The sequence below is a fragment of the Phalaenopsis equestris genome, unplaced genomic scaffold (assembly GCF_001263595.1).
Source record: "Phalaenopsis equestris unplaced genomic scaffold, ASM126359v1 Scaffold000511, whole genome shotgun sequence".
Lineage (NCBI taxonomy): Eukaryota > Viridiplantae > Streptophyta > Magnoliopsida > Asparagales > Orchidaceae > Phalaenopsis > Phalaenopsis equestris.
In genome coordinates, this window is record NW_018164951.1 from 3,192,308 (window position 1) to 3,208,220 (window position 15,913).

General features: G+C 32.6%; 2 protein-coding genes across 5 annotated transcripts; one reads left to right on the plus strand and one right to left on the minus strand.

The window, feature by feature from the left end:
• Positions 1-1,115, minus strand: LOC110028362 (transcription factor PCL1-like). The gene has a single exon (XM_020730184.1). It carries the CDS (start codon positions 935-937, stop codon positions 86-88), a length of 852 nt encoding a protein of 283 aa, XP_020585843.1. The 5' UTR covers positions 938-1,115; the 3' UTR covers positions 1-85.
• Positions 1,116-10,442: 9,327 nt separating this feature from the next.
• LOC110028472 (pentatricopeptide repeat-containing protein At3g03580-like) lies at positions 10,443-15,147 on the plus strand. 4 transcript variants are annotated; one of them, XM_020730330.1, is made up of 3 exons: positions 10,443-13,276; positions 13,359-13,436; positions 14,920-15,147. In XM_020730330.1, the coding sequence occupies exon 1, from the start codon at positions 10,455-10,457 to the stop codon at positions 12,849-12,851; it is 2,397 nt and encodes a 798-aa protein (XP_020585989.1). In that variant the 5' UTR covers positions 10,443-10,454; the 3' UTR covers positions 12,852-13,276; positions 13,359-13,436; positions 14,920-15,147. The 4 variants fall into 4 exon arrangements, with proteins under 4 accessions (XP_020585989.1, XP_020585990.1, XP_020585992.1 ...); XM_020730331.1 differs by having other exon boundaries at positions 15,041-15,147; XM_020730333.1 differs by having other exon boundaries at positions 15,050-15,147.
• Positions 15,148-15,913: the final 766 nt, after the last annotated feature.

Here is a 15,913-nt window from a genome sequence, read left to right on the forward strand (position 1 = left end):
TAGACAATAACTCCATTGTTTCTCAGAGAACAATCGAACTTCAAGTAATCCTCGTACATGAGAGAATCGAATAAGAAATCTCGGCTCAATCTTCATTTTTTGTCGGGAAAAGACTCAGAACTCTCCTCCCTGCTCCTCCAGAGCAAGCATCCATCTCAGCTCCATAAGAATCTGGCAAAGAAGTTGCCTTTGGTGGTTGCATCATAACCCCCATTCTGTGAAAACCAAACCGCTCTGCCCCTCCCCTTGCAAGCAACCCAAAATCACTAACCGATCCAAAATACCCCATTTGCCTCCGATGATAAAATAGCTGATTTTGCGCTGCCTCTGAACTCATCCGCTGATGTCGCTGAAAGAGAGGTGGAGATAGAAACGGCATATAATTCTCCTGCACAGATCCATCTCGGCGGATTAAAGGATGCGGAATGGGATAACTAGAGAAGAGATGCTCCATGGCGGCGTCGGCAGCGGAGATCGCCGGACCGGAGGCGGAGGAGCTTAAACCCTGCGAGCGCTTGAGATAAAGGCGGTACTTTTGAAGATGACTGGCGACATTCTCGCGAGTCAGACCATCTACGTTCATCAGCTGCATTATGGTCTTCGGTACAGCGTTCTTGACCCCGAGATGTGCGACGGCGTCGACGAATCGTTTGTGGAGCTCCGGCGTCCAAACAAGCCGCGGTTTTTTCAGGGCTCGTGCGGGCTCATCGTCGGCGTAGCCTGTAGAGATGGATTCCGGGGTGGTGGAGAGGGTTGCAGTGCTGAATTCCGGCGGAGGAGGAAGGGGAAATGCGGAGCTAGGGTTTGGGGTGGAGAGATTGAAGAGGAGGGCGAGGTTTGGGGTGATGAGAGATTGGGAGAGGGGAATAAGATCTTCTGGGCTCGGAAGCTCGTTCTCCCATTGAGCGAACCAGTTGGGTTCTACTGCTTCTCTCATGATCTTCCGGCACCACTTGCCTTGTTTCTCTCTGTAGAAGATGATACGAGGATTTGAGGGATGAGGGAATTGTGAGGAAGAGGAAGGGGAAAGAGAAGAGAGGAGAAAGGGGAGAAATTTGGAGAGGGGCTGGAGAGTTGCAGGGGAGGGGGAGATGGAGAAGGGGGAGAGCTTCGAGGTGGATCTTCTAGATTTGTCACTTCTGATTTGTTATTTTGTATTTGTTAGGCTGTTTGGTAACCGTTTTAAGACCCGAAATTAGCTGCTAAATCCAGGATTTATAAAATCTGATTTCTCCCATTTTTGTCTTAAAATTTCGATTAACGAATCCTATCATTGGCTAGATTTCTTTAAAATATATATAAAATGAGAAGTTCAGTAATTACTTTTAACAATCATTTCGTTAAATTAATAAATTACTAATTAATAATTATTGTAGCTAAAGGCAAGTAACATATAGGGCGTTTGTTTGGTACTTGGTAGCTTAGTTTTAATATAATTTAGAAGCGAAGTTAAGTTAAATCTCGCCAAATATAAAATAAAATAAAAATTACATCAAAGTCTCCAAATTTATTAATGTTAAGTATGGAGCCCGCTCCGCCCAACCCGCCTCCCGCTCCCGCAATGTCGCGACCACGATTCCGCTCCCGCCCCTTCTTTCGCGAAGCTTCTCGCCGGATCGTCACGCCTCCCTGCTCGATCGCGAAACCATTCCCAACTTCGCCTGCTCCTGCGCCGGCGAAGCGAAGATACACTTTGTCCGACGTCTCCCGCTCCCTTCTCGTGATAAAAGGTTTCGGATTGCTCTCATTGGGTTTTGAAGCACGATTTTGGTGTTCTTCTTCAGGCTTTCTCAGAATAGAAGAAGTAAAGTTCAAGCAGTAGTTTCTTGCAGCAAAAGGAAGAAGAAAGAAGAAGAAGATTGTTTTCCCTTGACTTCTTCTTGATAGCTTGTCGCAGAAGAGAGCTTGAGTTTTATTTCTCTTGTAAGTTTATCTTCTTCGGTGTATCTCGGTGTTGAGTTTTTTTTTTGTTTATCTCGGTGTAGAGAGAGAAGAAGAGAGAGCAACGAAGTGAGAGATTCCTCTTATAAGTCGAGACGATCAACTAGTATATAGTTCTATCTCACAACAACTAAATCCAATTATAGGGGATATTTTTGGGTGCAAGCTATATCTCCATCACACAAGAATTGATAAATCCAAATTTATTGGATATGATAAATATCTATTTAACATAAAACCATATTGCATCCCAATACCATTTTAATATAAGTTGAATTAATTGATTTAAATCCTAGAAGAAGTTTTCAGACAATTTCACCAAAATTACTAATTTATTTGAATTAAATCTCAAAAGCTGAAAAAAAATTATAATGGTAGGGTAAATACTTGATGTATTTGGGATTTAATCCTAAATTTCTTTTCAAAATCATTTAAGTATTCAGATTTTACATACATATTTATGTATTTAAATATCTAATGTCTGTTAGATATCTATATTTATAAATCTTTAATATCATAAATCTATACATTAAGAATATATAATTTACTTTTAAAAGTTTAACATATTAAAAATTTATTTTTCATATACTTAAATATAAAAACTTAAATCTTAGATAAGTAAATTCACAAGAACTATGTGACAAATATGTAAATTTCCCAATTACTATTTACCCTAGCAAAGAATAATGTTTTTTTTTATCAATTAAACTATTTAAGAAAATCTTTATTGGACTCATTTTTTATTTTTATTAGTATTCTTTTTTTTCATTTAGGTTAATATTTCAATTATAAAAATAAATGTTGGTTAGGTGTAGCTATTTATTTTGGATTTTAATCATTTCATATAACATGTGATAGTATTAATTATAATATAAGAGTGAGACTTACTTTCCAATAAATAAATAAATAGAATAAAATAAAATAAAATAAAATAACTGAAACTACCAAATATACTCATATGTCTGATGTCACATGGTTCTCTATTATTTTTATTTTACTATAATGAGATATTTCCTTATTAAACTATCTGACACCTAAAGTATCTCTTTCTTTTTCGATTTTTATTTCTAACCCTATAATTAGTATTTTATTTATTTCATTAATAATGGTAGATTATAAGAGGAATAATAGCCATTTGCAAGACAACATTTTGATACTAAGATTAACAACCACAATTATCTTCATTTTTGGGCTATAATTTACATAAATACCACCTAAGTCCTATGTATTTATATATCTAACACCTAAACCTTACTTTTTTATATTTATGCCATCCAAATCTTTCATATGGCATCAAAAGGACATTAAATAAATAAAAATTATGTAAAAACACCTTTTCATGCATAAGGTGGCATCTTTGTGTTAGATATGTAAATATAAAGGTGTGTTGATTAAAAGCAATGACCCTTAGCCAAGGCCTAAGTAGACCAAAGCATGTGATTATCTCAAAACATTCCATGTCCAAAGAATGATCTATTTTGATCATTTGATGTGGGACTTGAATTAATGGAGCCTCATACATAGTGCTAAAATAGTCCTCCCAAACTTTACAAATAACACATTTCTAATTTTTTTTTTTATTATACCATGTATTCATGTATGGTAGAAAATTCTAGAGCTCTGACTGCCATTTTGAGCTCTAGCTAGTTGCCTCTTAATTTTGGCTCATCCAATTTTGCCGCTTGAAAACTTTGACAGCCTTAGATTCTTCAGTTGGTAGGTCAGTCCTTTGTGCCATCAAATTATAACTAGTGGAATCATTTTAATTGAATCATGCATGTCTCTTAGATCGATCATTTCATTAACTTGGACTTTCCAACCTCTTATTTGTATATCTAGTTGAATTAATGATAATAATGCATAAGATTATTTTTGTATAGAACTTAAATCTCTATTTTCTTCTGATGATTTTATAGAAGTTTGATAATTATTCACGGTTATTTTAGTAATTCATTCACTGTATTGTGAAATAGACCCATTTGATTAAAGTTTAAATTTTGAGCTTCATCATTTGATGTTTTCTACAATTTTAGAATAATAAATATCAATCAATGCTACTAACATAAGCTTTATGGCTAAAAGCGACCCGTAATGTTATCATTAATTAAAGTTTCTCTAAATTAATGATTTAGCTCAAGAATATCAAATTGAATAATCTTCGTGCCTTCCAAATATATATGAAATGCGACATCATAAAATGCATGAAACTTTTTAGTATTATAATTCAAACATGAATAATAAATCTTATTTGACATTACATTCTCAATATATATGAGTGCAAGTATGCAAAACTGCTCCACACTATTAATAAAATCAGTTAATAAGTCATCATTATAGTTTAGCTAATAATACATTCATTTATAATCACTAGCTACATAATCCACATAAGCGCACTTAGTTAAATTAACTCTCAACTAATAAAATTATGAGCCCAAGACTTAGATCAATCATTTCATTAACTTGGACTTTCCAATCTTTTATAATGCATACAATTCTTTTGCATAGAGCTTAAATTTTTGTTTTCTTCTGATGATGTTATAGAAGTTTGAGAATTCTTCACGGTTATTTTAGTAATTCAATCATAGTGTAGTGCAATAAGCCCATTTGATTTTATATTTCAGTGAATATGTACTATTTAAATAGATAGTGGATATGCATGCACGATCTAAAATAACAATTATGACAATAAGAATAAATATAGATTATATTAGCCTAAAACTAACACAAATTATATATACCAACTTATGTAAATATATGATTACTAATGTAAAATGAAAATATGAATCATAATAAAAAAAATAAGAGAAATATGTCTGATACATATTTTTTAGAGAAGTATTAAGAAAAAAACATCCAGACCATAATACATCTACAGTTGAACATCTCATTGTTTAATAAATAGCTATTATTCTCATTGAATAGCTATGTAACTATGCAATGATAGAAGCTTCTTGATCCTTTCTCTTCTCAATATATTCTCTATTTTTTAAGAATATGTTCGAAATGTAATAATATTTCAAACGACAATGGTCTCTCTCCATTCACCATCAACACACGTTAGTAATATTATTTGTTTGATTTTCTTAGGACTAAATGTATTATTTGTCCTATAAAACATAAATCCAATACACCACTATATATTCCATATATCAAACGTAGAGTACTGACATGTTTTAAGTTATTTGCCATGCTCTTAATTTTATATTTATCAAACAATTATTGAGCCATCTTTAAATAATCTTCAAGCAATAATTGAAATGTGATAAAATATGATGCAATTACATGTGAGGATGAATCAAAGATTTGAACTATGTAAAAAAAAAAACAACTATTGATAAAGAAATTAGCCAAAGATGAATCAATTATCATTCAATCATTATTTAAAGATGGTTCAAAGAAAATTTGATCATTATTTGAAGATGCTTCCAACATTATATTGAAGGTTCTTATTATTTTTATTCGACTTTTATTCGATCATTATTTGAATAATATTTAATCATTATTTAAAAATAATTTGATATTTGATCAAACATAATTTAATAATTATTCAATGATACTCTAAACAAGATTTGACTTTTGTTTAATTTTATTCGATCATTGCTCGATCATTATTTCTTGCATCATTTAAAAATCATTGATTATGACTGAAAATAATTCAGTTTTTATTTGATTTTGATTCAAGGATACTTTAAAGTTGATTCAATCTTTACTTGCTCATAATTCAAAATTTGCCTTATCTTACTTGAAATATGATTCAAATATAATTCGATCATATTTTTAATCATTATCTCCTTAGGAATTGACTCATTTATGTTACATTACTATATATGCAGATGTTTGATCAAATTATATTAGTTAAAATATATTATATTGCTTAGCTTACATATAGGGTCGAAATGAGACTCCTTTCGTTTGTTGTTTAGAGTTTTTTAAAATATAATTTTTAATCCCATATTTCATCAATTATTATTGAGGATGATTAAAGTTGATGATTTCAACATGTTCAATACTAAGATGAATATAATATTTAAAATTATTGAATTTGTTTTTGGTCAATAGGCTACAATTTAGAGAATTTTCATCTCATGAGGAGTCATAGAATATAGGTTAAAGTAGTAGGTTGCTTGATAACTTCTTGAATGAGGATAGGGATTTCAAAAATATATGTATGATTGTAGAAGCATTTTCGGAGTGCACTAAAAAAGTTGATATGTCAGCTTTGGTTATGCCTTTTGTAAATGGATTCCTCATCGATTATAATACATGTAGTGTTATTTTTATAAAAAATGCTTTAATGGTTATTAATGAGAATAATTTTTCTTAAATATAGGGGATAGGTTGATAAGGGGGAAAATACTGAGTAGCTTAAAAAGAGATGGTGCATTGTGAAGTCACTACCTTGAAAAAGAATGCCCAATGCTAATATTAAAATTGGATATGTTCTATCATTGTAGCGTTAAATCATCTCAAAGTTGAGAAAGAGCCACGTTAAGTTACATGGGGAGACAACACCAAGGGTACTGAGCTAGAGGAGCAACAAGGGGGTTCAAATGCCAATGTTTTTTAAAATTGATGAATAAAGATATAAAAGTGTTTTCTTAGACATTATTGGGTGGTTATAATAATTTAAATCACATGACTTTCTTACTTATTCATATACTTTCCTATATTATACTAGAAGGAAGAATTTTATGAGTTCGTTGTACATAATCCTACTTAGTCTATCCTGGTTAGAGCTCTAACAAAAAGAGAAAACATCATTATTTTGAAAAAAAGAAGATAAAAAAAGAAATAGAAGTAAAATCAGTTGTAGGTTAGCCCATTCTATCGTATGAAGAGCTAAGGAAAAAGTTTTTTATTATTAATCAAGATTTACTAAGCCACCAACTTAGGCTTAAAACTAATCAGTCAAGGTTGGAGTAGAAATAAGATGCACTAAAAACTATTATTTAGAGACTTATATGTAGAAAGGACTACAAGAGAAAGGAGGATAGTGAGGAGGTGCTTGTTACTGGCCCATCCTTCAAAGCAACTGATTTTAGGGGCAAGATGTAGAGAAAAAAGAATGTGAATTAGAAGATGGAAAAAGAGAAGGTGGAGAATATAAAGAACCAATTATGAAGATGTCGACCCATGTATCATTATTATATATAAGAGTCATATATAATTAGTATGACTTTAAAAAAAAAGCACACAAGTGCAAAAAAATATTTGACTACAATTTTTACAAACATATCATAGAAAATATGCATGCTCATGGATCCATGTGTGATTGATCCCCTTTACCCCATCAATGAGGATCACTTATTTGCTTTCAACTTTTGATGTCAAGATTGGTTAACAACTCTAAAGAGGAGTTAGTTGGGGCAATGAAAAAAATGTGGCTTTAGCATTTGAGTATTCCAACAAATTGTTTGGTTGGTAAAATGAATAATATTTTACATAACTGGAAGTGTGAGCAAGTGGATCTTATTTATACGAACTTTAATTTCTATTTTTTAATTACAATATATTATTTTTTATATTTTTTAATAAGAGAGCGAATGTGACGCTATCTAAAGTCATGTGAATTAAACATTATTATGTTGGACAATGTGTTTGATTAAAGATATACAAAATTAAAAAGAAGAAATCTTTCGAGTGGTCTGAAATGTCCTATATATATCATTAAAGAGGAAGCTTTTGAAATCATGAGCTATTGCAATACTCAAATATTTTCTAATAAATTGGAATAAGATTTATCATGTAATCTTTGAGATTTCACTATCTATGAAGACTATGATTAAGCAGAGCTCGAGCCACCTTCTACTAGAGCTCGAATTCAATTAATTAATTGAGTTCTAGCTTAAGTTCAAACTTAATTTTCAAAAGTTTAAGTTAACTCATGAGCTGGTTCATTTACCATTAACGAGTGGAAATAATTTTGATTCAAACAACTATTATAATAAAATGATAGGAAAAATGAGCAATTTGGGAATTATAAATTGCTTGATATAAGACAATTGAGTATTAATTTTTGAATTTTTTTAATCACTTATACTTAAACTCATAAATTTTAATATATTTCAAGTAATCTTTTGTATACTTTCTTAATGGAACCAATTTATGAGATAATGAGTCGAGTTGAGGTTTCACTTGTTAGCTCAGGAGTCATTTATTACGCTAAGCACCGAGCTAGCTCATGAGTTGGCTTGATTTAGCTACACCCGTAGCACACTTCTTATAGACAAATGACATTGTTGCTAATAATTATTTACATATCACCTAATTTTTTGGCATAACATAAAAAATATCATTAATATTAATTTACTATGAAAATCATATATGTTGATATTATTCCAATATATATATCTCTGTCCCTCTCTGCCTCGTTTGTAAATAATATGCAAATTATATAAATAATCTGTAATATTCACTGAAAAATCCAACAGCGAAGAAATTTTGCATTCTACCCCCCAAGTGGATGGCCGTCTGCTAACCTATATATATATATATATTTAAAGCAGGAGTCATTAGTTTGCATCCATGACCTCGTCCTTGTATATTATCATTTCCTTGTAAGTTTGCATTGGAGAATCTTATAAATTTCGTCAATTCATTGCTTTCCATCACCTAACCAACAACCACACATCATGGGCCGCAACTCTGTGATTTGTGATGCGATTATTGCATTAATAATTATTTATTTATTTATTAAAAAAAAATAATAATAATCATTGTGCTCGACCCAATGAAATAATATGTTATCTATATAATTGTATGGTTGTTAAATTGATTTCAAAGGTCTTGTTCTAGTCTGACTTGAAATTGATCTGTTCGGAAACTGTTTGACAAAAACTAGACCCAAATTTTAAACTCATTAGAATGCCTAATTGGAACTCGGCAAGCTTCAACCTAAATGACACGAACACAACTAGTGAACATGTGTAGTACATGTGAAATAACTATTCAGTTAAAATTCAGGTCAATTTTGAATCAAGATTGAGTTAAATTTGAGTCAATATTGGATTGACAAGTCAAGTTTTAGTTGACAAGTCAGTTTGGGGTAAATGTTGGGTTAACAGTTTAACCCTGATTGTATTTAAATTTTTATCCAGTCCCACCTAAAATTTAATTTGGTCAAACCAAACCCAAATTTTTTTAGTTAGGTTCCAGTCGATTTGGCATTTTGGATCAATTTTTATCACCCCTTATACGTGAGATTATAAAAATCATCTCCTCCCAACAATCATAGATGACAAGATTATGAATTAGAGAGCACTTGCAAATCTCATAAGTTTGTGGTACAAATGTTTAAAAGTGATGATAGCGATCAAGCGACAATAATGAGGAGAAGATAATCGGGAGACAACAACCAAATTATGATAGGAAGACAATAAGACAATGACAATAGAATAATAATGTCCTATTAATAATGACTAGCAGCAAAGATGATTGGATAATGATAGTTAGAAAATGATGAATAAGCTAAAGTCTGCATTAGTGTTTGTGTTAGCGATAGGATCCGCCATATTGGTGATGATGAACACTCGCTTTAGTGTCGGCAATATATATCGTTGTTCACAACAACCATTGACATGAATGTCGACAGAGAGCATCGAGTTTGATGGCATTGGTAGCAATAGTGAGTATTTACCATGATTTTATTCTCCATAGCTTGGAGGCATTTAATGTATTTTATATCTTCAAAGAAGAGATCAAAGAGGTTAAATTCTCACACATGCACAATTAGAGTCGGAAGGGTAAATGCCTATGTGGATGAGAAACGGGCCATAATATTATTAGAGCGGATTGCTATTAAAGTTATCAAGAAGACTCCTATAGACTTTCTAAAAAACATATAAAAAAAATGGAGTTCATTTTAGAACATTTTTTAGAGTTTTATGTTATATCTAAGAAGTTCAAAATCTCTGAATTGGCATGAAAATGAAATTAGATCAAGCATTCATAGGCATGATTTTTTTCTTTATCTTTAAATTTATTATGTATATAGAGGTAATTTTTGTTTAATCTTCTGTGACAATTTTTTTCTGGTGATTATATGTAAACAATAAATAGCTTAATGTTATGATGTTTTATCATACATTTTATAGCAGTTATCTTTAATATATATGTTTTATCTATAAATTTAAGTGATTTTATATAATTTTTTAAGTATATTAGAAACATGTATTTTAATATCAATTAATTTGTTCTATATCTAATACCACTAATGAAAATTTAACATAAATATTTAAAACTTATACTTAAATAAATAAAAAAGAACCAGTATTTTTATACCCTAAATATATTTTTTTATCTCTATTTATAATATTTTTCCTTGTATATATATATATATATATATTTAAAATCTGTTGTCTAATAAAATGTTTTAATTAATTTTATTATTTTTTACCCTCTACACTCATTATACAGTTAATTTAATTTAATTTAATTTAATACATAAATAATTATCTTTTTATAATTATATTGAAATTCACAATCTACTCCCTTGGCGACCTCCGGAAACCTCTATGCTCCTCCATCACTCTGTCTCCACCGTCGCGAAGCACTCAGCACCCTCATTAAGCTCCCTCCACCAACTCATCCTCCGCTCTCAGTCCCTCTCCCAAACCAAACAATCCCACGCCCATGCATCCATATCCGGTCTTCTCTACCACAATCCATCCTCCATGGCCGCTCTTATCATCTCCTACTCCACCTTCAACGACCCCATCTCCTCCCTCCGCCTTTTTCGCCTCAACCCCCTCAAGCCCCGAAGCGCATTCCTATGGAACTCTCTCGTCCGCGCTCTATCTCGCGCCGGCCTCAATACCCAATCTTTTTCCGTTTACAACTCCATGATCCAGAGCTCCGTCTCTCCTGACAACCGCACCTTCCCCTTCGCTCTCTCCGCTTGCTCTGCGGCTGTTTCTTGTGATGTTCGAGCTGAGGACAAGGGGAAGGAGCTGCATGCTGGTGTTGTAAAGCTGGGGTTTTGCTCTGATGTCTTTGTTGGGAATACGCTAGTAGCGTTTTATGGCGCGTGTGGGGATGCAGGAAGTGCGTGCAAGGTGTTTGATGAGATGTTTGATAGAGATATTATTTCTTGGAATTCGTTGATTTCTGTTTTTTTTAATAATGAGTTGTATTTTGATTCGATGAGTTGGTTCTGTCAGTTGGCGAGGTTAGGATTGGGAGTTAATTCGGTCAGTGTTGTTAGTGTTCTCCCTGCAGCTGGAGCAGTGCAAGATGGCATTTTTGGTGCTGGGATACATGGCTATGCGATTAAGGTTGGTTTGGATTTGAATGTAACAGTCGGAAATGCTTTGATTTGTATGTATGGAAAGTGTGGAGAGTTGGAGGATTCGGTGCGAGCGTTTGAGAGCATTATGGTTAAGAATGATGTTTCATGGAACTCCATTATAGGAATTATTGTTCATGCCGGGCTTTCTGAAGATGCTTTAGAGATGTTTAAGGAAATGTTGCTGTACAGTGGAATGGAACCTAATGGCATAACAATTGCTAGCCTGCTGCCATTAATTTCCTTTGAGCTTCTTCATCTCGGGAGAGAAGTTCATGGATATTGTGTCAAGCATGGAATGGATTCTGATGTATTTGTTGCTAATTCGCTATTGGATATGTATGCAAAATGTGGGTTTTTGAAGAAGGGGGCAACTATTTTCAACAGGATAAGTAATAAAAACGTTGTTTCATGGAATGCTATGATATCAAACTGCACCCAAAATGGAGATGAGATGGAAGCAATCAGGTTAGTTGGTGAAATGCAGCTTAGTGGGGAAGCTCCCAATGCTGTCACCTTCACAAATGTGCTCCCAGCTTGTGCTAGAATATCATCTCTAAACAAGGGAAGGGAAATCCATGCCAGATCTATCCGAGACAACTGCCACATTGATTTGTTCGTAACCAATGCTTTACTTGACATGTATGTCAAATGTGGCCGGCTGAACCTTGCGAGAAATCTCTTCGACGTATCGGAGAAAGATGAAGTTTCTTATAATGTGTTAGTACAGGGTTATTCTCAGAGCGATTGGTGCTTAAAAGCTTTGAATTTGTTTCAGGAAATGAGAGTTAGGGGGATGAAATATGACACTGTTTCCTTCATGGGAGCCTTAGCAGCTTGCGCCAATCTTCCTGCGCTCAAGCAAGGAAAGGAAGTTCACTGTTTTATATTGAAAAAACATATTGAAACTGATCTTTTTATCTGTAACTCAATATTGGAGATGTACAATCGATGCGGGAGGGTGGATCTGGGAAGGAAGATTTTTGACAGATACCCAAATAAGGATGTGGCCTCATGGAACTCAATGATAATTGGCTATGGATTGCAAGGCGATCTTGCAACTGCTTTGGATTTATTTGACAGAATGGGAGATGGTGAAGTAGGCTATGATCATGTATCATATGTGTCGGCCTTATCGATCTGCAGCCATGGCGGATTAGTCGAGCGAGGAAAGAGGTACTTTGATCGATTATTAGCTCAAAAAATGAATTTGACACAAATGCATTGTGCCTGCATGGTCGACCTCTTTGGCCGAGCGGGTCTAATGGATGAGGCTGTTAGCTTCATCAAGGAGATGCCTTTTGAAGCCGATTTCAATGTATGGGGGGCGCTGCTTGGGGCTTGTCGACTTCATGGGAATATTGAGACGGGGAGGTGGGCGGCGGAGCATCTTTTCAGACTGAAGCCGGAGAATAGTGGGTATTATGTATTGTTAGCCAACATGTATGCTGAAGCTGGAAGATGGGATGAAGCAGATAAGATAAGGAAACTAATGAAATCAAGGAGTGTGAAGAAAAATGGAGGTTTCAGTTGGATTGATAGTGGGAAGAGGCAGAGGGCTTTGTTAATGGGAGAATTGGGAGAGGGAGGTGAGGACGGTCTGTGCACTGATTCTAATTGTATCTGATGTTTTCAGAGATCAAGAAATAGAATCACACCTCTTTGGCCAGAAATTATTTTTTGGGAGCTTTACGTACATACAGCTCCATTCTTGTGCATTTACATATCTAACACCAAACTTCAATTTTTTAAGTTAAAATAGTGGTACTTTCGATATGATCTGAAAGATTTCGGATGTGTAAGTGTCAAAAGTAATGTTTAGGTGTTAGATATGTAAATATATAGGAATTGGGTGATATGTATGTAAATGTGCCTATTTTTATGACAAACACAGTTCTTTGGGATTATTCATTTTGTTTCTAAACAATGTGTTGCAAGTTGAAGTGCCTTTGGCTGGAATTAGTTGTCCAAACTATGTCAATTGAATTTGGAACAAACCGAGCAAGAATGCAAATTAAAATGAATTTCCTTGGCAAAAGAAATAAAATTCAGGTCTGTTTGTTTTACAAGTTGAAATATTTATGTGTATTTCATATGATATTTAAATAATTTAACTCATGCTTATGTTGTGCAGGTGAAGTAGTCCTTTGTGAGAGGATGTCAAGCTCTTTGCTCATTAAAGATCACAAGCAATCTGAAGCAGACTATAAAGGTAATTCGCCATAAATTTGATACCTTTTAGATGCGTTAAAACTGACATTTATAGTATATAATCAATTTATAGGAAAAATAATTATGTTAAGAGTGAAAGTAAAATCATATATTAAAAACCTTGTTTACTTTTTTTTTTTTAAGTTCTTGGGCATTTACATACATATCGCACAATTCTTGTATATTTACATATCTAATACCTAAACATTCATATTTACATGCATACTGCTCAAATCTTTTAACATCACATCAAAATTACCACAATCATATCTTTGTAAAAGTGAAATACACATTTTCATGCATAAATTTATGACACCAAGGGGTCATAAATATAAATACCAAACCTTGGGCATTAGATATGTAATTGCTTAAGAAGTGTGTGATATGTACGTAAATCTCTCTTTATAACAATCTATATCTAGGATAAGGCGCACAAAATCATGCACACACGTTTCAGGGTAATGTTTCCTAAGGCAAGTAATATGAAATATGTTGTATGCTCAAAATCCTTAAATCAGGACCGAAGCTGAGTTCTTAATTTCATAGGATAGAATTTCTGAAATAAAACATCAAATTGCTATTATGATAAAATAATGTATGAATTATAACTTAACTAGCACCGATTCCTTACTTATAAATGTTGATATGCTAGTTAAGATGTGAGCAAACAATTGCACGAATCTTTATTTGATTAATATCAGAATAATTGTATTAGACAGAAATCTCCTATGTTTTTTTTCTTCTTTAGGTTGTTTGCTAGTATAGAACTGCAGTACTTCCTTTCCAATGTAAATTTTGATTTTAATTTCATTATAATGTTTCCAATATAATTGCTTTATTTGCAATTTTGTATGAATCTAGGGCTGTCAAAACGGCTTGTTGTTCGCGAACAGCTCGTGTTCGGCTCGTTAAGAAGCTCGTGTTTGGCTCGTTAATTTTTTTCGATAAGTTAAAGAGCTGAACACGAACTAAGATGTGTTCGTTTGTGTTCGGATACTACTCATCAAGTTTATATATATATATAGAACACAAACATTCCTTGAGCTTTGTTTAAAAATGAGTCGAATATGAACAACTTTTTGTTCAATCATGTTCGACTCATTTTTGCTCGAATTAATTAAATAATAAAATAAGTAATATTATATAACATTTTTATATTGATTTTTTATGTTTTATTTAAAAAAATGTGAAATTTTGTTATTTCTTGTATCATGCGAGCTGATTTTAAGATCAACACGAGCTGAAAAGAACAAGCGAATTCAAATCAAGCCAAAATCAACCATGCTAATCACGAGACACTTCAAACATGAGGCTATTTTGAACAAAAATTTTTTTGAATGAGCTGAACATCGAGCTGAGCATGGCTCGCTCATGTTCAGCTCGTTTACACCTCTATATGGATCTATGTAGAGTGAGTTGTATATTTTTAAATTTTAGATGTTATATGATTCATTTAATTTCTTACAATTGTCATTTTGTCGTAGGAGATGAATTTAAATCAATCTTCAAGCTCGAAAGACATTAGATTGCGTAAATTTTATTGTGACGGTAATTTAGAATGTGTGGGGTGTTTATACCTAATAAAGGCATGAATCGTTGAAGAAGGTTTTATAGGTGTTGAAGATATCGTTCGGTGGATAACTATGACTATTTTAAATTGATTGATGAAATGGATGATGTACATGATTTTGAAAGAAGATCGATTGAGGAGATGGTGACGAAAAGAAATTATGACTTTAATTGTATTATTCTTTGTTTTCATTGCTACTTTTAATATTGTCTGTAATTTTGGTTTTGATATATTTTGTGTATTATGAAACATGAACGATGTAATTTTAGTTTTGATTTCTTTGATGTATTTTACAATATGAACAATGTAATCAATGTTCATTAAAAATATATGTTATGTTTTGGGTTTTTATGTAACATTTAGCTTTTGTGTCTAATACCTAAACTTTCATTTTTATATTTGTAACACTTTTAGTTTGTTTATGTAGTTGAATGAAGTAATAATGAGGTTTTTTATATAATATGAAAGATTTGAGTCTTGCATATATAAAAATTAAAATTTAGATGTTATATATATATATATATATATATATATGCATATAAATTATGTGGTATGTATGCAAATGACCCATAAGTAAAATTATAACCCCCCAATAGCCAACAAAACATGAAGAGTAAAATACTAATTATCTCAAAAAACTCAATAGAGAAGTACAATCTTTTTTTCCTCTACTTTTTTGTAGATAAAAATGTGAGACTAAATAAACAAAAGTTAAAGGACATATATGGAAATTGCGCCTAAAGTTAAATCTTATATGAATGTAAGCAAACATCAGTTTATTCCCATAGTTGTTATATGCTTTGCTGAATGAAAGCTAGTATTGAACAAGCATTGATGAAGTCAGTAGCATAATTGTTGGTACTCAAAATACGCCCAAAACTGAAACTCCAACAAGCAACAATACTTCA

Coding starts and splice junctions, on each gene's coding strand:
- LOC110028362 (XM_020730184.1), bottom strand. CDS start 937: ATGAGAGAAGCAGTAGAACCCAACTGGTTCGCTCAATGGGAGAACGAG.
- LOC110028472 (XM_020730330.1), top strand. CDS start 10,455: ATGCTCCTCCATCACTCTGTCTCCACCGTCGCGAAGCACTCAGCACCC.